General features: G+C 36.1%; 1 protein-coding gene and 1 pseudogene across 6 annotated transcripts in view; one reads left to right on the plus strand and one right to left on the minus strand.

Moving 5' to 3' along the window:
* Window positions 1-309: 309 nt before the first annotated feature.
* LOC129076828 (40S ribosomal protein S24-like) lies at window positions 310-718 on the minus strand (annotated as a pseudogene).
* A 6,535-nt stretch (window positions 719-7,253) lies between these two features.
* LOC129076825 (aryl hydrocarbon receptor nuclear translocator) overlaps window positions 7,254-22,190 on the plus strand; it is a 42,344-nt gene continuing 27,407 nt past the window's right edge. For 4 of the 6 annotated variants that reach the window (XM_054580983.1, XM_054580985.1, XM_054580987.1 and 1 more), the window contains exons 1-4: window positions 7,254-7,733; window positions 10,440-10,551; window positions 13,631-13,675; window positions 20,148-20,192. In XM_054580983.1, the coding sequence (XP_054436958.1) occupies window positions 10,442-10,551; window positions 13,631-13,675; window positions 20,148-20,192 (200 nt within the window). In that variant the 5' untranslated portion in view covers window positions 7,254-7,733; window positions 10,440-10,441. Of the gene's footprint in view, window positions 7,734-10,394; window positions 10,552-12,443; window positions 12,447-13,599; window positions 13,676-20,147; window positions 20,193-22,190 lie in introns of those variants that run through there. The other 2 variants (XM_054580989.1, XM_054580984.1) reach the window with 2 other exon arrangements.

Genomic DNA, 22,190 nt, shown 5'->3' on the forward strand with positions numbered 1-22,190 from the left:
AGGTTGTATAGGGTACTTTGGAACAGCTTCAAGCATACATGTCATAGGAGTGCCAGAAGGAAAAGAGATAGCAAGAAATTGAAAACGTATTTGAAAAAATAATGATGGAAAACTTCCTTAACCTGGTGAAGGAAATATACAAGTCTAGGAAGTGCAGAGAATGTTAAACAAGATGAACCCAAAGAGGCTTACACCAGGACACATCATAATTAAAATGCCAAAGATTAAAGACAAAAAGAATCTTAAAAAAAAAAATTTCTTAGTTTATTAATCCTCTCATGAATAATCTGCATTATTACCACAGATGAGTCACTGAAGAATCTTTACTCCTCCTTGTTTGCCAGGACCAACATTGGTCTTTGCAGTCCCCCTGACTTTATTCTTTTCTTGCGTTCCTTTCTCTGTTTTCTTGAAGTCGTCTTCTTCTCATATAGGCCATGTCTTGTGAGCCTGTGTTTGGGTTCGTTTTTCTTTGCATAATCCAAGGAATCATAAATCATGCCAAAGCCAGTTGTCTTGCCACCACCAAAATGGGTTCTGAATCCAAATACAAAGAAGACATCTGGTGTGGTCTTATACATATTGTCTAGTTTTTCCCGAATTTCTGTCTTGGGGACTGTTGCCTTGCCAGGGTGAAGGACATCAAAGACCATTTGTTTACACTGAAGTAGTCTGTTGGACATGAACTTCTGGTTTGGATAGTCACTGTGTCATTCATAATGGCTGCTGATCTTCAAGCGGCAAGGGAAGAAAAGACCAAAAAGAGACTCTTAAAAGCAGCAAGAGAAAAGCAGTTAGTTACCTACAAGGGACCACCCATAAGACTGTCAGCTGATTTCTCAACAGAAACATGGAGGCCAGAAGGGAGTGGCAAGAAATATTCACAGTGATGAGAAGCAAGTACCTATAACCAAAATTAGTCTACCCAGCAAAGCTATCATTTAGAATGGAAGGAAAGATAAAGAACTTCCCAGCCCTCCCATGTTAAAAGAGTTAATCACCACCAAACTAGTATTACATGAAATATTAAAGGGTCTTTTTTAAGAAGGAAAAGAAAAGATTAAAAATATGAACAATAAAATGACAGTAAATACATATCTGTCGACAATTGAATCTAAAAAACAAACAAAAAAGAATTCTTGTAGGACATACACATAGCCAACAGACATACAAAGATGCTGAATATCACTAATGATCAGAGAAATGGAGATTAAAACCACAATGAGATATCACCTTATGCCTGTCAGAATGGCTATCATAAATAAGACGACAAACAACCAAGTGTTGTGAAGAATGTGGAGACAAGTGTGCATTGTTGGTGGGACTGTAAATTGGTATAGCCACTAAGTATGGAGGTTGCTCAAAATATTGAAAATAGAACTACCATATAACCCAGCAATTCCACTTCTGGGTATTTATCCAAAGAAATCTAAAACAGTGATTTGAAAAGATACATGCATCCTTATGTTCATTGCAGAATTATTTACAGTAGTCAAGATTGGAAGCAACATAGGTGTCCATCCATAGCCAAATGGATAAAGAAGATATCATTCATACACACACACACACACACACACACACACACACACACACACACTCTGAATTATTACTCAACCATAAAAAAAAATGAAGTCTTGTTATTTTCAGCAACTTGGATGGACTTATTTAGAGCAGCGATGTTCAACAGGTATGCTGCGGCAGGCACACTGGTGTGCCAGGGAATTCTTAAAACATGCAGTACCTGACTCTTTAGTCAGGAGAACTGACCTCTTTCTCAGATTATTGAATAAAAAAATTATGGTAGCCACCACAACAATAGCTCTTTGGTGTGAATGAATCAAATTATACCTATTTTTTTTGTCAGATTGGTAAAAAATACATTTTTTGATGTGCCACAGAATTTTAGTAGTTTCTGTGTGCCATGAGACAAAAAAGGCTGAAAATTGCTGACTTAGAGAGTATTACGCTAAATGAAATAAATCAGGGAGATAAATACCATATGATTTCACAAGTATGTGGAATCTAAGAAACAAAATAAATGAACAAACAAAACAGAAACAAACTCATAGATACAGAGAATAAATTGATGGTCACCAGATGGGAGGGTGTCAGGGGGGAATAGGTGAAATAGGTGAAAAGGATTGAGATATACAAATTGCCTTCTATTAAAACGGTCATGGGGATGTAAAGTACATCGTAAGGACTATAGTTGATAATATTGTAATAACTGTGTATGGTGTCAGGTGGATACTAGACTTACCAGGATGATTATTTAGTAAGATATATAAACATCTAATCACTATGTTGTACACTTCAAACTAATATAATATTGATGTCAAATGTAATTGGGGGAAAAAAAAGAATGCCTGTAGGGACAAGAGTACAAAAAGGGAGCCTGTTAAGAAGATATATCAGTCTTTACACTTGGTATAGTTTATATGTAGTTTTCTTTTTTTCCTGTTGGCCCTCTGGGGGACCTCTCTTGCCACTGTGACCCTGCTGCCCCCTTTCCTGCCCCCCTATAATTTTCAATGTTAAAACTCAGACTATGTTAAATCTTTTTAAAAAAAATAGCTCTAGGACTTTTATTTTTATTTTTATTTTTTGGTGGTAGCTGCTTTTATCAGGTGGAGGACATATCACTCTCTTTTTTCCTGAGTTTTTATCAGGAATTGGCATTGAATTTTGTCAAATGCTTTTGTGTATTTGTTGATATGATTATGTTATTTTACTTCTTGAACCTGTTAATATGATGAACTATATTGATTGATTTTCAAATATTGAACCAGTGTGCTTCCCTAAAATAAATCACACTTGATTATATTGTATACTTTTTTTGCATATGGCTAAGTTCTATTTGCTAATATTTTAAGAATTTTTGTATGTTTTCATAAGGACTTGATCTATAGTTTTTTTGTTTTAGTTTTGCTGTGTCTTTGTCTGACTTTGGTATCAGGGTAATATTAGTTTCATAAAATGAATTGGTAAGTGTCCCTTTCCTCAATGAGTTTCTGGGGAAGATTATGTAGAATTGGAATTAATTCTTTAAATGTTTAGTGGAATTCTCTAGTGAAGTCATCTGGACCTGGAAATTTCTTTTTTGAGAGTTTTTCAATTATGAACTTAATTTTCTAATAGTTACCTGTATTGTATTGGGTGAGTTGGTTTAGTTTGTATTTTTTTTAGGGAATTGGTTCATTTTGTCTTAGGTGTCCAATTTTATGTGTGTCAGTTATTCTTTCTTGAGGGTTTGTAGTAATTTTTATGTTTTTATTCCTGATAATGGTAGTTTGTCTTCTGTTTTCTTGCTAAAAGTTTGTCAATTTTATTGATCTGTTTAAAGAACCAACTCTTTATTTTCTTTATTGTTTTTCTGTTTTCAAATTTATTGACTTATGTTCTGTTTATTTTTAATTTAATTTATTTTTAGAGAGGGGAGGGGAGAGAGAGAGGGAGAGAAACATCAATGTGTGGTTACCTCTCACACACCCACGGTGGAGGACCTGGGTTGCAGGCCAGGCATGTGCCATAGACTGGGAATCGAACCGGTGACCCTTTGGTTTGCAGGCTGGTGCTCAATCCATTGAGCCACACCAGCCAGGGCTTATTGATTTATGTTCTTTATTATTTTCTTCCTTTTGCTTGCTTTGCATTTATTTTGTTCCTTTTCTATGTTCTACATGTGGAAGCTTAGATGATTGATTTGAATTTTCCTCTTTTCCAATGTAAGCATTGTAGTGCTATAAAATTTTCTCTTGAGTACAGCTTTTGCTGTGTGCCAGAAAATTTGCTAACTTGTATTTTCATTTGCATTTTAGTTCAGGGTATTTTTTATTTCCTCTAAGATTTCCTCTTTGATTCATTGATTCTTTAGAAGTGTGTTGCTTAGTGTCCAAGTGTATAGTTTCCCTATATTTTTCTGTTTTTTATGTCTAGTTTGATTCCATTGTAGTTGGAGAATACAATCTATGATTTCAGGTCTTTTTAATTTGTTGATGTTTGTTTAATGGCTTAGAATATGGTCTATCTTGGTATATGTACTGGGGACACTTAAAAAGAATTTGTGTCTCTTGCGTGGGGTGTCTATAAATGTTAATTATATATTAATAATGTTGAAATCTTCTATATTTTTGCTGATTTTCTAATTGTTCCAATTTTTGAGAGTGGTGTTGATGTCTCCAGCTAAAATTATTTTCTCCTTTCTGTACTATCAGTTTTTATTTAACATATTTTGTAGCTTTTTTTTTTTTCAGTGTATATATAGCAGGTGTCTTCATGGTGGATTGAATCCTTATTATTTAATTCCTGCTTTGTTCTCTGGTAATTTTATTTGCTCTCGAGTTTCCTTTATCTGATTATTATTAATATAGCCACTCTTGCTTTCCTTTGATTCATGGTTACATGATACATCTTTTTCCATTTTTTTTTACTTTCAACCTGCTTCTACTGTTATATTTGAAGTGAGTTTCTTGTAGACAGCATATAGTTGGGTCATGTTTTTAATTTGCTCTGCCTAGCTATCTGTTGTTGATCGGTATTTAGACCATTTGCATTTAATAAAATTATTTAGGTCATTAACATTTAATAAAATTATGCTATGTTTGGGTTTAAGTCCGTCATTTTATTTTCTGTTTGTTTTGGTCTTTGTTTCTCCATTTTTTTCTTTCCTGTAGATTATTTGAATATTTTTTAGAATTCTATTTTGACTTATCTGTAATATTTGTTAGTGTATCTCCTTGTATAGCTTTTGTAATTGCTGTAGTGGGCATTACATTATATACACCTAAATTGTCGTGTCTATTGGTGTTTTCATTTTACCAGTTTAAGTGTTGAAATCTTAACTCTCTTTACATGCCTTTACTCTCCCCATATGTAATTTCATTGTCTTAAGTGTTTTCTTTGTATACATTTAGAAACATCATCATTTTAACTTTTGCTTCAACCATGAAACATAATTTAGAAAACTCAAAAGAAGGAAAGCTTATTGACTTTATCTATATTTTTGCATACTGTGTTCTTCTTTCATGTCCCAAAATTTCTTCTTTTATAATTTCCTTTCTGTTTAGAGAACTTTGTGTAGCCATTCTTTTAGGATAGGTCTGGTGACAAATTTTTCTTAGTATTTCTTCATCAGAGAATGTGGATTTCCCTTTAACTCGGTATAGAATTACAAGGTTGGCAGTTCCTTTCTTTTAGGACTTAAAAAATATTGTGCCACTGTCTTTTGGCCTCCATAGTTTCTTTTTTTGTTTGTTTGTTTTGTTTTGTTTTTATTGTTTTATTTGGGAAGAGGGCTCCTTACAAAAGGGCAGCTGTAACAATGACTTGTTTTTTCTTACATTGAAGGAATGGGTGGGATCCAAGGAATCAAAGCAGTAGATGGGACAACTCAGGAGTATTTCCAAGTTATTTTCAGGAAACAGCAACAAAATGCAAAGCTAAATTTTCCAGTCAAAGAATTCTAATAATTTAGCTTCTCTCATGGATTAACATCTCCACTTTACTGGGAAAACATAACTTATTACCACAAACCAATGACTACTACAAGAAACACATTAGAACATAGTTTTGAATCATATCTGCCTACCTGCAAAGCACAGGGATGGGAAGAGGCAAATAACCCACAAAAACCTGACAACAAAACCCCCTCATATGGGAACAAAGGTCTCTCAAAAAAATGCCTGAACTGGAAAGGCTAGGAGATCATTAAGCATTAAATACAACTGTATCCAAGACACAGTTTGTGTTAATACATGGGATAACTAACTTGTTTTAACCTCTTTGGCTAAGCCCATTTATTTTCCTAAACAGACAAAGCTATCACTACTCTATTAACAGCCACCAACATACTGCTTTGTCCTGTAAGATCTGTTTTCCTAGACTGGAACCACTAAGTTGGCCTCCATGGTTTCTGATGAAAAATCTGTTGTCACTTGAATTGTTTTTTTCTCTGTAAGTAAGGTGTCATTTTTCTGTAGCAACTTAAAAAGTTTTCTTTGGTTTTAGTTTTCAGAGTTTGTCTATTTTTTTAAAGCCTCACTCTAGGATATGTTTATTGATTCTGTAGAGAGTAGTGGGAGGTTTGGCGGGGGAGAGAGAACGTTAAAAGTGAGAGAGAAACATTGATCAGTTGCCACCCATATGCACCCTGACCCAGGATTGAACCCACAACCTTTTTTGGCGCTTGGGATCGACACTCCTACCACCCAAGTCACCCAGCTAGAACAGTTTTTGTAAGTTTAATTGTAATGTATGTTGGAATGGGTTTTTTTAGGTTTATCCTTTTCAGGTTTAGCCAATTTCTTGAATCTGTAGGTTATATCTCTGCAAATTTGGGATATTTCAGATGTTATTTTCAGCCTTTTCTTTTTTCTCCTTCCTTTCCAGGACTCTTAATGACAAATGTTAGATTTTTTGTTATAGTTACACAGGTCCCTGAGACTGTTAATATTTTTCTGTATATTTTCTTTCCCAGCCTATTTTCTCTCTGTTCAGAATGGGTAATTTCTAGTGTTCTTTCTTCCATTTCACTGATTGTTTTCTTTGTTCCTCATTTTTGCTGTTCAGCCCATCCCCTTTTTATTTTATTATGTTTTAGTTCTAACATTTTTCTCTCATTCTTCTTTATATTTCCTGTTTCTTTGTTGAGACTATTTCTTTGCTGAGGCTTTCTAGTTTTTCATTTGTTTCAACTGCGTAAGTGCTTGTTGAAGCATTTTTATCATGGCTGGTTTTAAAATCTTTGATATTTCTAACATCTGTGTCATGTTGTTGGCATCTGTTGGTGGTTATTTTTCATTCAATTTGAGATCATCCCGGTTCTTGGTATGATAAGTAATTTTTTAACAAATGAAGCCTGGATATTTTTATGTTAATGTTATGTGATATTGGAGCTTGTTTAAACTTGTTTTAGCTGGCTTTTACTGACACTACATTAGGGTGGGGGGAGTGCTGCCTCGTTATTGCTGGGTAAAGATAGAATTCCAGGTTCCCCACTCGGCTGTTGTTGACACCATAGGTGTGAAGTCTTCTTACTACTGGATAGGCATGGGAGTTACATCTCCTCACATGGTCTCCACTGACACTGTGTCAGACAGGTTTTCATTTCCAACTAGTGGGATCTCTGACACTATCCCAGAAGGAATTTTAGTTTACCTTGTTACAGCCTTACAAAGATGGATGTTTTTGCCTCTCCACTTAACCTTTGCTGGCAGGGTGAAACTGGGGTTATAATTTTCCTGCAGTGTTCAGCTGGTGTTGGGTAGTTGTTACCTAAGAATTTTCTGTCTTGGTAAGTTGCTCTTTTCCTGGTCCTGTGGCTAGAGAGAGCAAGCTTTAGGTGGGAGGCTGTTTTTAATCTGTTCCCTTTCATGTTGCCAGGTGGCTGACTTTTTCAGCCTTGTGTCTAGGATAAATGAGGAAAAAAGAAAACCCAGGGGGACCCATCACCATATTGTTGTCCAGGTCCTGTGGGCCCTAACTCAACTGCTTTCTCTTCACCTTTTAGACTCTTCTTATGTTTGTTTTATGCATATTTTTCAGATTTAGTTGTATTTAACGGGATGAATATGGAAAAGTACATCTACTCCATTGTACCATAAGCAGAAATAAGTAAGAGGTCTTTCCAGAAGGTATCCAGCCATGTAACATGAAAAACAGAGACACTTATTGAGGAAGATACAAGATACAAGAAGCGCTGTACATAGGACAGTGACGCCTCAGTCCCCTTCAAAGTAGGCACTTTAGGGCCTCACACAGTTCTCCCAATCGCCATCAGCTGCCCTGCTCTATTTTCTGAATCTCATCGATGGTCTGAAATCTCTTCCCTTTCAAATGTGATTTTAGTTTTGGGGAAAGCCAAAAGTCACAGGGCATCAAACCTGGGCTGTAGGGGGAGCTGAGTCACTTGGGCGATTTGATGTTTCGCCAAAAAGTCTGCACGAGACGTGATGAATGAGAGGGCGCACTGTCGTCATGAAGCTGCCAATCACCAGCTGCCCGTAGTTGTGGCCTTCTGAATCATCCAAAGAGTTTCCATGGAGGAATGTTCAAGCTTAACGCAAAACTTGATGCAGATTCATTGCCCTACTCGCTTGGTCATTTTGAATGCTATGGCCACACAGCACACATGTTCACTCAAGGGTGTCTACTAACCAGTACAGTGAAGTCGTCATTGTTCATGCATGCGCATTCCAGTCCATTCTCCCTGGCAGCCAGGTTACACTAATGTCTCGCAAACTGTTCTCATTAAAGTAACAATGGTTGAACTTTTTCCAGACAGACCCTGTATGTGACATTTAATAAGAAAATTTTGTAAAATAAATTAATGAGGAATAGAGCACGTTCCTATTTGAGAATTAAAAAGGTACTTTAAATCAAAAGTACTGAGTATTGACATAAGAGCAGGAAAATACATTAATACAGAATAAAAGTATAGAAAGAGATCAATTATCGAGACACTAAAAGTATAAAAAAGGAAATCACTTCAGATAAGTGAGGCAAGTATGGACTATTCAGGAAATAATAGAAGCTATACATTTGGGAGAAAATCGAATCCTATTTTATGCTAGGTAGATATAGGTTAGTAAATTCCAGATGGATTAAAAATCTAAATATGAAAAACAAAAGTCTAAGAAAATATGGAAATAATCTGGAGATTGGGAAGCTTTCCTGAACAAGACAGAAATCCAGGAATTACTTAGGAAAACAGTGATAAACTCAACAACATAAAAATGCAAAATTTTGCCCTGGCTGGTGTGGCTTAGTGGACTAAGTGCCGGCCTGCGACCCAAAAGCTCTCTAATTCAATTCCCAGTCAGGGCACACACCTGGGTTGTGGGCAAGGTTCCCCAATTGGGGACGTGTGAGAGGCAACTGATTGATGTATCTTTTGCAAATCGATGTTTTTTTCCCTCTTTCTCCTCCCTTCTCTGCTCTCTAAAAAGAAAGAAATAAAATCTTTTAAAAAATGCAAAATTTGTATAGTTGCTTGAAATGCATAATAGGCAAAGGACTCAATATCTTATATATTGATCCTATAAATTCATTAGAAAAAGTCCATATTCAGCATCAAAATATTAAAAGATATGGAGTCAACTCATTGATTTCAGATGACTAATATCAAAAGAAATAATGCAAATTAAAACAAATAATGTATTTTTTAATTGAATTTATTGGGTTAATAAAATTATATAGGTTGCAGGCATAATAATGGACCATTTTAATCTGCCAGGTTTGGTAAAATGAAAAAGTATAATATCCAGTGCTGGTGAAGGAAATAGGTACTCTCTTATTCTGTTAGTGGGAGGATAAATAATAGCAGCTTTCTTGGAATGTAATTTAGCAGTACCCATCAATATTTTAAATGCTTATATACTTGGACACAGGGAATTCCATCTCTAGGAATCTATCCTAAAATGGCAAAAGAGAATTTAAAGTTGTATATGTAAATGTCCTTGGACCATTATTTATAATAGTAAAAAAAGTAAAAAAATAATAAAAATAGAATAACATATAGTATATTTATACAATCAGAATCAAAAAAAGAATGAGATATATGTATCATTGTGTTTATGTGTGTGGATATCTGTGATGTATATTTAAAAGACAAAAGCAAGTTGCAGATAGAATTCCCTTTTTATTAAGAAAAAAATGTGCCTGTTTTTGATAAAAGAGATAGATATGTATAATCTGAGGGAAAAATAAGAGATAAGGTGAGTTTAACTGTTAACAGTGTTTCTTTCTTGGGGTGAGATTGAATTGGAAGGAGAGGAGAGGGATAAAGGGGGCAGGAAAGGGAGACATAATGAGGGACTTACAGTTTTAGTACTATATAATATTTTTAAAGATTTTATTCATTTTTAGACAGAGCAGAAGGGAGGGAGAAAGAGAAGGAGAGAAGCATCAATGTGTGGTTGCCTGCAACCCAGGCATGTGCCCTGATTGGGAATTGGACCAGTGACCCTTTGGTTCACAGGCCAGTGCTCTATCCATTAAGCCACACCAGCCAGGGCTATAATTTTTTTGATTATCAGAATTTATGTGATTTTCATTTTTTGGATTTTCTGTATTTTCTTAATAAAACAAAAGAGGCTAAGTTATAGATTTGTTGCGTAAGTGCAATGTTTAAACCAATTTGTGTGAGTATGTTTTAGATTAATAGTTTGTAACTATTAACAAGTTTTTAAAAGTGAAGGCTGAAAAATACGTATGGTACTTCCTCTTCCAGACTTTTTTGAAGTGGGAGGAACTGAAGTATAGAGAAGTCTTACAGGTGTAAGAATTCAAGAAGAGCAATCTGGATATGAGCATTTGTGTTTTATAGCAAACTACTGTGCTTTTTATCTATAGCTTGAGACTTTCTTTTGGCCAGCTTGATGATGGTGATGGTAAGCAAGGACCATCTTTCTTAAATGTGTATTTCCATTTTTCACTGACAGAAATGACATCAGATGTACCATCACTGGGTCCAGCCATTGCCTCTGGAAACCCTGGGCCTGGGATTCAAGGTGGAGGAGCCATTGTCCAGAGGCCTATTAAGCGGCGGCCAGGGTGAGTTTAGGGTATACAGTGTCATGAATGTCTCTCCTAATAACTAACCTGACTTACTTTGTTGCTGAACCTTCTTGGCCATTCCTAACCCTCTCACTTCAACTGGTTACTTACTATACTACTCTCAAACAACTCTTTTTAGTCCCTTAGTTTTTCTCAGTGTAGAATTGATGTTTTTCTTTTAAATTTTTAAAAAGAATTTTATTTATTGATTTTTAGAGTAAGGAGGGGGGGAGGCACTAATTTGTTGTTCTATTTGTTTATGCATTCATTGGTTGATCGTTGTGTGTGCCCTGACTGGGAATCGAACCTGCAACCTTGGCATATCCAGTTGATGATCTAACCAACTGAGCTACCTAGCCAGGGCTAGAACTGGTGTTTTTGTCTTAGTTTCCTTTTTCTTTTTAAAAAAGATTTTATTTATTTATTTTTAGAGAGAGGGAAAGGGAGGGAGGAAGTGAGGGAGAGAAACATCGATTGGTTGCCTCTCACATGCCCCCACCAGGGGAACCAACAAGCTAGGCATGTGCCCTGACTGGGAATCGAACTGGTGACCTTCTGCTTTGCGGGACAATGCCCAGTAAACTAAGCCAGATGGTCAGGGCACACTTTTTACGTTTATGAATTTAGAGAATGCTGAACACTAGAGTATTTCTCCCCTAAGTTATTGATATGTTGCTTGATTTGGAATGCAGAGTTTATTCACTTCCAGAAGTATTTATGAAATGCCTGATTAGTGTAAGGCATTGTGCTGATTGCTAGTAGGATACAAAGATATGTAAGACACAGTCGTTGTCTTTAACTTGCTTGTCTTCTGACAGGGATCATCATTACAAACGTAACTATAATACAAGATAGACTATGCCAAGTTTCCTAAGAAAGGAACAAATACAGTGCTGTGAGTTTCACAGTATGGGAATAATACAGTTGGTTGGTAAAGATTGGGAAAGACTTTAGAAAGGAGATTGATTTGGACTGGCCTGGAAGCATGGGCACTATTTTAATCCATTTTTTGGTATTAAACTTTCCTTTCTTTTTCTTTCTTTTCTTTTTAAAAATTGTGTAGTTAATATTATAGCTAGTCTTTTAAGTTTTATCCCATCAATAGTAATGCAAGAGTGATTCCTGGGTGAAGATGGTAACATGAGTAACATATTAAAACTTGCTGTGTCTCCAAGGGCTTTACGTATTTAACTTATTTTCTGAGACATAGGATGAATAAAGCTTACTCAGGGTTCTAAAGTAAATGGAAGATCTGTGATATGAACCTTGGGAGATTAGCTTTGGAACCCACTCGCTTAAACAGGGTAATGGCTATACAAGTATATGTATGTAGTATCAGTCCTGAAAGTGTTTGTTCCTCTTCCACCCTGTAGGCCCTGAACACCTGTTAAAATCTACCCAATAACTACATTTCTAAGAATCTATCCTAACTTGGAATAGAGAAAAAAAATATGTACAAAGATATTCATTGAGCATTACTTATAATAGCAAAATCTTCAAGATAACTTTAATGTCCCAAAATAGGAATTAAGTAATCCCTTTATGTAATTATTAAAAATTGTATATACATAGAATATGGGACAATATGAAAAGAAAGTTTATTATACGAGGTCTGTCTGGAAAAGGTTCAGCCATTGTTACTTTAATGAGAACAGTTTGCGAGACATCAGTGTAACCTGGAACGCGCATGCATGAACAATGACGACTTCACTGTACTAGTCAGCGGGGGGGTGGTAGACGCGCTTGAGTGAACGTGTGTGCTGTGTGGCCATAGCATTCAAAATGACCAAGCGAGTAGGGCAATGAATCTGCATCAAGTTTTGCGTTAAGCTTGAACATTCCTCCATGGAAACTCTTTGGATGATTCAGAAGGCCACAACTACGGGCAGCTGGTGATTGGCAGCTTCATGACGACAGTGCGCCCTCTCATTCATCACGTCTCGTGCAGACTTTTTGGCGAAACATCAAATCGCCCAAGTGACTCAGCTCCCCTACAGCCCAGGTTTGATGCCCTGTGACTTTTGGCTTTCCCCAAAACTAAAATCACATTTGAAAGGGAAGAGATTTCAGACCATCGATGAGATTCAGAAAATAGAGCAGGGCAGCTGATGGCGATTGGGAGAACTGTGTGATGCCCTAAAGTGCCTACTTTGAAGGGGACTGAGGCGTCACTGTCCTATGTACAGCGCTTCTTGTATCTTGTATCTTCCTCAATAAGTGTCTCTGTTTTTCATGTTACATGGCTGGATACCTTCTGGAAAGACCTCATATATTGTTCCATAATACCAGGTTGTCACACTTGTATAGATGCGATGAGATCACTGTGTTAAGGTGGTAATGTGAGTAATGTTTAAGTTTAGTAGAGTACAGAGGTTAATGGGAAATTGGTTTACCTTGTTACTTATAATCTTCCCTGATTCCCTGAAATGAAAGTCACCTCTGCTTTCATGGAACAGCTATAGCATATTGATTATGCTCCTCACACAGCACTTTCCCATTCTCACTTGTTTTATATTTGTATTTGTATATACAAAAAGTCCTTTGAAGGCAAATCTCCTGTTTTCACCTCATCTAAGCAGAATGTCTTGAGTTAACGTATGTTATATGTTTAGTAGAAAAACAAAAGGAAAAGCCAGTATTTAACAACTTTCTGAGGTCTTAATCACCCTCATGTAAATATCACTGTTTTGAAAGATGTTTCAGAAAGCTGGTAACACAGCCTAGAGTAGATTATAGAAAAGAAAAATGGAAGTGAATTATTCATATTAATTTATTTTTTTAGTGGATTCCTTTTGTAGAGGTTGTACTCTGATGTAAAACTTTGGCAAAGGTTGACTGCTACACTGGGAAAATAAATGTCAGGTAGCAGTAGGTACTCTTTTTGATTGCCCAATTTCTTGTTCACTTTAGTGCAACGTGGAAGAGGTAAACCATAGCTCTGTTTGACTTCTGTCTACTTCCTCTTTCCTTTTTCCTTTGGGTGGGTGTTCAAGTAGCTTATGGGTTGACAAATTTTAATTTCTTAATGTTCTGTATTATCAATAGGCTTACACTGTTTATTGTTGGCTTTCCCCAGGTTGGATTTTGATGACGATGGTGAAGGGAACAGTAAATTTTTGAGGTAAGATTTTGAAAAACTATAGATTTCTGATATTAAAAATTAGTTTATGATCTTTATATGTCTACTTGTAATGTTTTCACCTGTAGATCTAAGGGAATGCTTCATCCTAAAACTAAAATTTCCTATTATATTGTACCCCATACAATTTTCAAACATTCTGTTAATAGTTGGGAGAGGAAGGAGCTCTTTGAGGGGAGGGCAGAGAATTTATAAGACCATCCGTGTCAGTTATCTATTGCTGTGTGTATGGCTTAACAACAACAATTTCTTATTTCTCAGAATTCTGTAGATTTGCTGGGTGGGTAGTTATTCTGCTGATGTTTCCTAGACTTACTTATAAGACTCTTCATCTAGCTGGTCAGCTGGCAACTAGACTCAGCTGACATGGCTGGATATCTCTGTGGGTTTTTTTATCCTTGAGGAGTATAAGAGGTCAGGTTGAGTTTCTTTACATGGTGATGGCTACAATCCAAAGGGTAAATTCTTATTCTTTTGATTGTAGGATTTATTATACCTTATGATAAGTAAATGCCTATCAAGTCTCTGCTCTATATTGACTATATGCTGATGTTCCAGCGGCCAAAGCAAGTCATATGTCTGTCTCAGTCCATGTGGGTGGAGGCCTACACAAGGGAATAGATACTGGGAAGTGTAATTCATTGGTGGGTCATCTTCTGATACCCATTGACTTCTCCTGCAGCGCAGGAGTTGAAATTTATATTTTTGACTCTTTTTTTTTTTTTTTTTTGGCTCTTATATTTATAGTAATGACTCTTTCGGAGCACAGAAAATGAACTTTTCAGTATGTCGACAGAGTTCCTTTGGAGAGGAGAAATATTTGTTCTTGCAGAGACCCATTACTTGGCTTTGTTTTTAAGTAAGGAATGCAATAAAAGTTAAAGAAATGATGGTACCCTTGACTGTAATCTGCCTTTTTTTCTTTCCAAAGTTGAAAATACAGGAGTGGGCAAAAGTAGGTTAATAATAATGAAAAATAATACAATAATTAATAAATAATGTAAGAATCTGTGTTCCACATACTCACATCTGTAAACCTGCTTTTACCCACCCCTGTATGTACATGCATTCAAGTTTGAGAAGCACTATTCTAGATACTAGTAATTCTGACATTTTGGGTAGAGTTTCAAAGCCTTGACATTCTTAAAAATTATTTTAATAGATGTTGTCTGGAGAATATAACAAAATATGAATAAAGGACATAATAAGTTAAAACTTTCAAAAGTAGCATGTACGAGCCCTGGCCAGGTAGCCTATTTTGTTAGACGTTGTGGGTTGGATTCCCAGTCAGGGCACATACCTAAGTTGACAGTGTGATCCTTGGTCAAGTAGCATACAGAAAGCAAGTGATTGGTGTTTCTCTCTTACATCTATGTTTCTCTCTCTGCCTTCCCCTCTCTCTAAAATCAATACATGTATTCTCAGGTGAGTATTAAAAAAACAAAGTGGCATGCACCAAAAAGATTTAATGTTGATTTACAGATACAGTGCAAATAAGGCTTTCACTCAAGACCAGAATAGAAAATTCCAATTGTTAAAAAATGTATCAATGGTCAAATAAATTTTGCAATGCCTGTCTCAGGCATACTTACCCACTTGGTAAGCTGAATTGCGACAGGTTTTTGTTTTTGTTTTTGTTTTTTTAAATGGCTGGGGAAAGGACAAATGAACCTTTTTATTTTATTTATTTATAAAAGATTTTATTTATTTCTAGAGAGAGGGGAAGGGAAGGAGAGAAACATCGATGTTGTGAAAGAAACATTGATCAGTTGCTTCTTGCACACCCCCAACCAGGGACCTGGCCACAACCCGAGCATGTGCCCTGACTGGGAATCCAACCTACAATCTTTCTGTTTGCAGGCCAGTGTTCAGCCAACTGAGCCACACCAGCTAGGGCACAAATGAACCTTACTACACTTGCATATGCAGTTGACCCTTGGAACAACATAGGAATTAGAGACAGTGACCCCCATGCAGTTGAAAATCCATGACTTCTTTTTTAATCCTCACCTGAGGAGGTGTTTATTGATTTGAGAGAGAAAGAGAGAGAGAGATGTGGGAGAGAAACATCGATCCATTGCCTTCTATATGCCTGGACGAGGAATTGAACCTGCAGTCTAGGAATGTGCCCTGACTGGGAATCGAACTCACAACTTTTTGGTGTACAGAATGGTGCTCCAACTAACTGAGCCACAGCCATGGCCCTCAAATAACTTCTACTCTCCCAAAACTTGATTCATCTCTCAGTATCCACAGGGGATTGATTCTAGGACTTCTCTATGGATTCCTAAATTCATGGATACTATGAGTTTCTTACATAAAATGGCATAGAGCAATGCATATTCTCAGTCTTTCACATCCGTGGACTCCAAACTGCAGATCTAAAATACCGTTTCAATCCATGGTTGTTTGAATCCGCGGATGTGAGACCTAGGGATATGGAAAGCCAACTGTATATTGAAAAAAATCCACATATAAGTTGACCCACACAGCTGAAACCCATGACTACCAGATGTTGTGGAAATAAAGGCAATGACTTAAGGCTAGAGATAATTGATAGGTATAAATAAGACTTGTTGTTATCCTCTATCTCATTCATATACACAACACAATTCTAATATGAGTGTCTACCATTATAATTTAGGATTTACAATTGGAGGATTCCCAGTAAAACAGTTTGATAAAAGTCTGTCTTCCCCAGAAATTAAAAGTTACTGATAACTCATTATCTCAAGAGCTGTAGAATTATTTTCTCCAATATTTTGCAAATAATTCTTTATGGTGGCCAAGTCATGGCTATTATTTTTAAGAATATCTGAAGGGGATCAGAGGCAGATCCAGAAAGAAAAAACAGTGGTCTCCTACCATAGAAGTTCACACCACAAAGTCAGGAAATCAAGACAGATCAATTTAAGGAGCAGAAGCAAGAAAGAAGAGTCTCACAAATAATGGGAAGACAAAGAAACACCCTCCAGTCGAAGGGAAAGGAGGAATCCCCAGAAAGAGAACTAAATGAAATAGAGGCAAGTAAACTATCAGATATTGAATTCAAAACAGTGGTTCTAAGGAAGCTCAATGAGCTCAGTGAGCTCAGACAGAATTACAAAAAACTATAGGGAGACTATGAGGGACTTACAGCAAATTATATTAGCATGAAAAAGGATATAGGAACTATCAATGAGACAAGAGGAAATGAATACTATTTCTGAATTGAAGAACACAGTAGAAGGAATTAAAAGCAGGCTAGATGAAGCAGAGGATTGAATCAGCAAGCTCGAGGATAAGGTAGAAAAAAGCTCTCAGAAAGAGCAAGAAAATGAAAAAAGACTCAAGAAGAATGAAGAGGCATTTAGGGAAATGCAGGGCAACCTGAAATGTAATAATATCCATGTAATAGGGCTACCAGAAGAAGAAGTGTGGAGGAGGAAGGGATAGAGAACCTGTTTGAAAAAGTAATGATGGAAAACTTCCCTAGTTTGAAGAGGGAAAAAGTCCAGGAAGCACAGAGGCTCCCAGTCAAGAAGAACCCAATGAGGCCCACTCATCATCATCATTAAAATGGCAAATATGAAAGACAAACAGAATGCAAAGGCAGCAAGGGAGAAAGAGGTAGTAACATATAAGGGAGCCCCAGGACAGCTAGCAGCTGACTTCTCAACAGAAACACTGCAAGCCAGAAGGGAATGGCAAGAAATATTCCAAGTAATGAAAAGCAAAGGCTTGCAACCAAGGTTCTAAGAAAGGCTTGCTCTACCCAGCAAGGTTCTCAATTAAAATGGAAGGCAAAATAAGGAGTTTCCCAGAAAAAAGACAGCTAAAAGAATACACCTCCACCAAACCAGAATTGCAAGATATGCTAAAGGAACTACTTTAAGAAGATGAAGAAAAAGAGTCTATGAATAGCCAGTTCCTTTCACAGTCACCAATACTTGATATTACCAATATTTTTAATATTTATTAATCTGATTGTGAGAATGATGTTATTTTAATTGTTACTTTATAATTTGTTTAAACAACCTGTTTTTATATATTTCTTGCCTATTTCTATTATTTTTAAAAAACTTTAAATGACTTTTTGATATTCTTTATCCATTTTTTGATTCAATGTTTGTAGAATTTTTTCCCTAAAAAAATCCCAAAAAACTATTAACCCTTTTTTAAATGTGTTGCAAATCTCTCTCTCTCTCTTTCTCTCTCTGAAAGATTCAGCAACTAGTGGGTAGCTCGCAATACAAGCCTTAACTTTAAACATTAAAAAAAAAAAGTCACTGACAGAACTAAGCATTATAAAACTAAACAGTGGCAGACAATTTACAATATGAGCATTGTTTGTGTAAAAAACTAAGGATATTATGAATGCATGTGTATGCACACACACATTTAAACACATGAATATTTCTGGAAAGATAATAAACTGGAAACTATAGTTGTCTAAGGGGAAGAGTTCTGAAGGTCTGAAGTGAAAGATGCATTTTCATTACATGTAACTTTGAACCATTTAAAAATTTTGTAACAAAATATATTACCTTTTAAAACTTAGTTAATAAACTACTAAGTAAATCAAATCTGGGCACTTACATAATAAAATAGTTCTTTAAAAAACAGGGCTCCTTTAGGGTTCATCATCACCAAGCCCTTATTATATGAAATGTTAAAGGGACTTACCTAAGAAAAAGAAGAACAAAAGTATGAACACTTAAATGACAACAAACTCATAACTATCAACAACTGAACCTAAAAAACACCCCAAAACAAACTAAGTAAACAACTAGAACAGGAACAGAGTCACAGACATGGAGATCACATGGAGGGTTATCAGTGGGGAGGGGGGAGAAAGGAAAAGGTACAGGGAGTATAAGAAGCATGATTGGTATGTACAAAATAGACAGGGGAAAGTTAAGAATAGTGTAAGAAATGGAGAAGCCAAAGAACTTATGTATAACCCATGGACATGAGCTAAGGGTAGTGGGGGGGAATGCTGGAGGGAAGTGGGTACAGGGCAGGGGGGGATAAAAGGGAGGAAAAAAGTGGGACAACTATAATAGCGTAATCAATAAAATATACTTAAGAAAAATAGGGATCCTTTATTTGTCAAGTAGATGTTACTCTGCAAGTAGATATAACCTTGATAATACTATGTGAAGAACTCCTATGATGGCACAACAACAAAATAAACAAGTAAAAAATGGGCAAAGGACTTGAATGGACATTTCTACGAAGAAGATATACAAATGGCCAAAAAGCAAATGAAAAGCTGTTTGATACCACTAATGGGAGAAACGCAAATTGAAACTATGAGATATCACCTTGCGCCCCTTAGGATGGCCACCATAAAAAAATAATAGTAATAACAAATGTTGGGAAGGATGTGGGGGGAATTGAAACTCTTCTGCAACTGTTAGTGGGAATGTACACTGCTGCAACCACTATGGAAAACAGTGTGGAGTTTCTTCAAAAAATTAAAAACAGACTTACCAAATGATCTAACAGTCCCACTTCTGGTTATACATTCAAAAGAATTGAAAGCAGGGTCTTGGAGAGGTATTTGCATACTGTTGTTATTTGCTCCATTTTCCCCAATAGCCAAGAGGTGGAAAGCAACCCATATATCCATTGACAGATTACTAGGTAAAGAAATGTGATATATACATCCCACATAATGAAGGACTATTATTCAGCCTTAAAAAAGAAGGAAATCCAGAGGTTAAGGGCGCTGTCTGTTGGCACAATCAAAAATTTGAGTACGTCTGACTTCTCCACGTGTGGATTCCTAGCTGTGGATTCTTAGCTGTGGATCGCCAATAAGAGATGACTCTTGAGCAACACAGGTTTGAACTGCATGGATCCTCTTAACTGTGTATACATGGATGCACACAGTTCAAACCTATGTTGTTCAAGGGTCAGCTGTACTGTAAGATTCTACTTTTATAAGGTAGCTAACACAGTCAGAATTGGCAAAGCAGAAAGTCAAATGATGGTTGTTAGGAGCAGGTGGTGGTGTGGGATTGGAATGGATAGATAGTGCTCAGTGGGTATAGTTTCAAATAAAGATGAGAAAGTTCCGGAGATCTTTTGCACAGCAGTGTGAATATAGTTAGCACTACTAAACTGTACACTTAAAAATGGTTAAGATGGTAAGTTTTATGTTCTTTGCCATAATTTAAAAAAAAAAAACAGCTATCCCAAACCTTGGAGTGGGGCTGACAGCTGTGCCTTCATAAGATCATCAGGTTGTTTTTTTTTTTGGGTGGGGGGGAGGTGTCTGATAAAGTAAGAGTAAAGGAGACATCAGAAACTTGATCTTGTAATGGATTTTTAAAGTTCTGTGGAATACTGTTGTTATCTCTATGGATTTATGATGCTTTTCTGTTCAATATTTTTACCCCTTTCTAGTTTTCACTTCAGAGTGAAATGGATATAACAAACATAATGCTTTGCTTTTTTTCTCCTTCAGGTGTGATGATGATCAGATGTCTAATGATAAGGAGCGGTTTGCCAGGTAATGTAGAACATCCTGTTCCATGTTTTAGGACCAGGCAATTCAAGCATACTGAGTTTTAATTTTATTTCAGTGAGAGATAATTTATCTGTCCAGTCTCTTTTCTGGTCTGAAAGCTGGCGAGCTTAGTATTACAATAGTTAACATTGTTGTTCAGGTAACATGGCTTTGAACTATTGATATGTTTCACACAGAGTTTTTTTTAATGTATATAATTGATAGCTATGCATTGTGATTGCTGGGTGTCCACAGAAACACAAACGATACACATTTCTTCTGTGAATTTATTATGAAATAGATCTACAAAATAAAATGATTTTATTCTTCTAAAAATGACAACATAGAAACAGTTTTTGTGGAGATGACTTTTGATCGAAATAAATTTGTTTAAATTATCCGTCAAGATGGAAAATACTTTACTTTTTATTAAACAGTAAATCCTTTCAACTCAGATATTGGTTTTATTTTTAGAAAGTTTATCCTGTATATTATTAAGTAGTAAATTATTTTTTAAAAATTCAGTCTACAGCTACCTCAGAAAAATGAATAATTAAAATCCAGTGCATAAATTTGCATTTAATACTTATTTATTGCTGATGCTGCTGGTCTAGGGATTGTACCTTGAGAACCACTGATGTGGAAGGCTAAGAAATATCAGTTAGAGTAGTTTAAAACTTCTCTGAAGCAGTGAGATGCCATCACCGGCTTTGAATAAGAGGATAATATTCAAAATGCATATGGGATTTTTCTGTAGTAGCAGTATATAGGATTGATAGAAGCACTAAAGCCAGGGAGGTAGCAAGGAGGCTATTGAAATAATAATCATGAGAGCCATGGGTAGAGTGGTGGCAATGGCAATAGGAGAGGAATGAATTTAAGAGGCTTTTGAAGAATTTGTTATCGAAATAATACTTTTAGACACTTTAGGATGTGAATCATCTCTAAAATGAGAAACTAATCATAGATATTTGGGGAATAGTTTGTCAAGCTTCATTAGAAAGTCAGGTCACCAAATAGCAGTGGTGGTATGGATTCACATTGTCTTGATTGAAATTCAAAAAGCTATCAAAACATGACCTGTATTTTAATCTATTTGCCTTGCTTAAAGTGAACATTTTTATATTTCATTCAGAAATATTAGAGTGGATAAGGGATTATGGATCTGTAGTAGTAGGAGGCAGTAGTAATAGGAATTTTAGATACATTAACTTTCTTTGAAACAACATAACTTATTCCTTTAAGATAAGATTTGTTAAACTAGTTCACCTCACACATCTTCCTTGGGAATTCAGTAGAGGGTCTTCAAAAGCTAAAAGTGCATAAATTTCCTCAACTTTAAAAAAAGTGATTTATAGTTTATTAAGGAACTATAATAACCCAATAAACATGACACTCTAAGCTATGTAATATCACTCAGTTCTCTCTCTGCTCATAGTATATGTAAATTTTTACATACATAAAAGTTCTCATAGTTACTACATTATTTTGGGTTCTTTTTATCTGCAAGCTGTTTTATAGAAATTTTGTCATATCCTGATAAAATCATTGTGCTTGTCATTTTGATAGCCTGTTAATAGGTCATATTTTATTTAGACTTTTTTTTTGAGGTTTCTTAATCTATTTTTATATATATGAGGTCTGTCCAGAAGGTGTCCAGCCATGTAATAGAAAAAGACATTTATTGAAGAAGATACAAGATACAAGAAGCGCTGTACATAGGACAGTGACACCTCAGTCCCCTTCAAAGTAGGCACTTTAGGGCCTCACACAGTTCTCCCAATCGCCATCAGCTGCCCTGCTCTATTTTCTGAATCTCATCGATGGTCTGAAATCTCTTCCCTTTCAAATGTGATTTTAGTTTTGGGGAAAGCCAAAAGTCACAGGGCATCAAACCTGGGCTGTAGGGGAGCTGAGTCACTTGGGCGATTTGATGTTTCGCCAAAAAGTCTGCACGAGACGTGATGAATGAGAGGGCGCACTGTCGTCATGAAGCTGCCA

The sequence above is a fragment of the Pteronotus mesoamericanus genome, unplaced genomic scaffold (assembly GCF_021234165.1).
Source record: "Pteronotus mesoamericanus isolate MK-2021 breed Mesoamerican mustached bat unplaced genomic scaffold, CSHL_Meso_final contig_647, whole genome shotgun sequence".
Taxonomy (NCBI): Eukaryota; Metazoa; Chordata; class Mammalia; order Chiroptera; family Mormoopidae; genus Pteronotus; species Pteronotus mesoamericanus.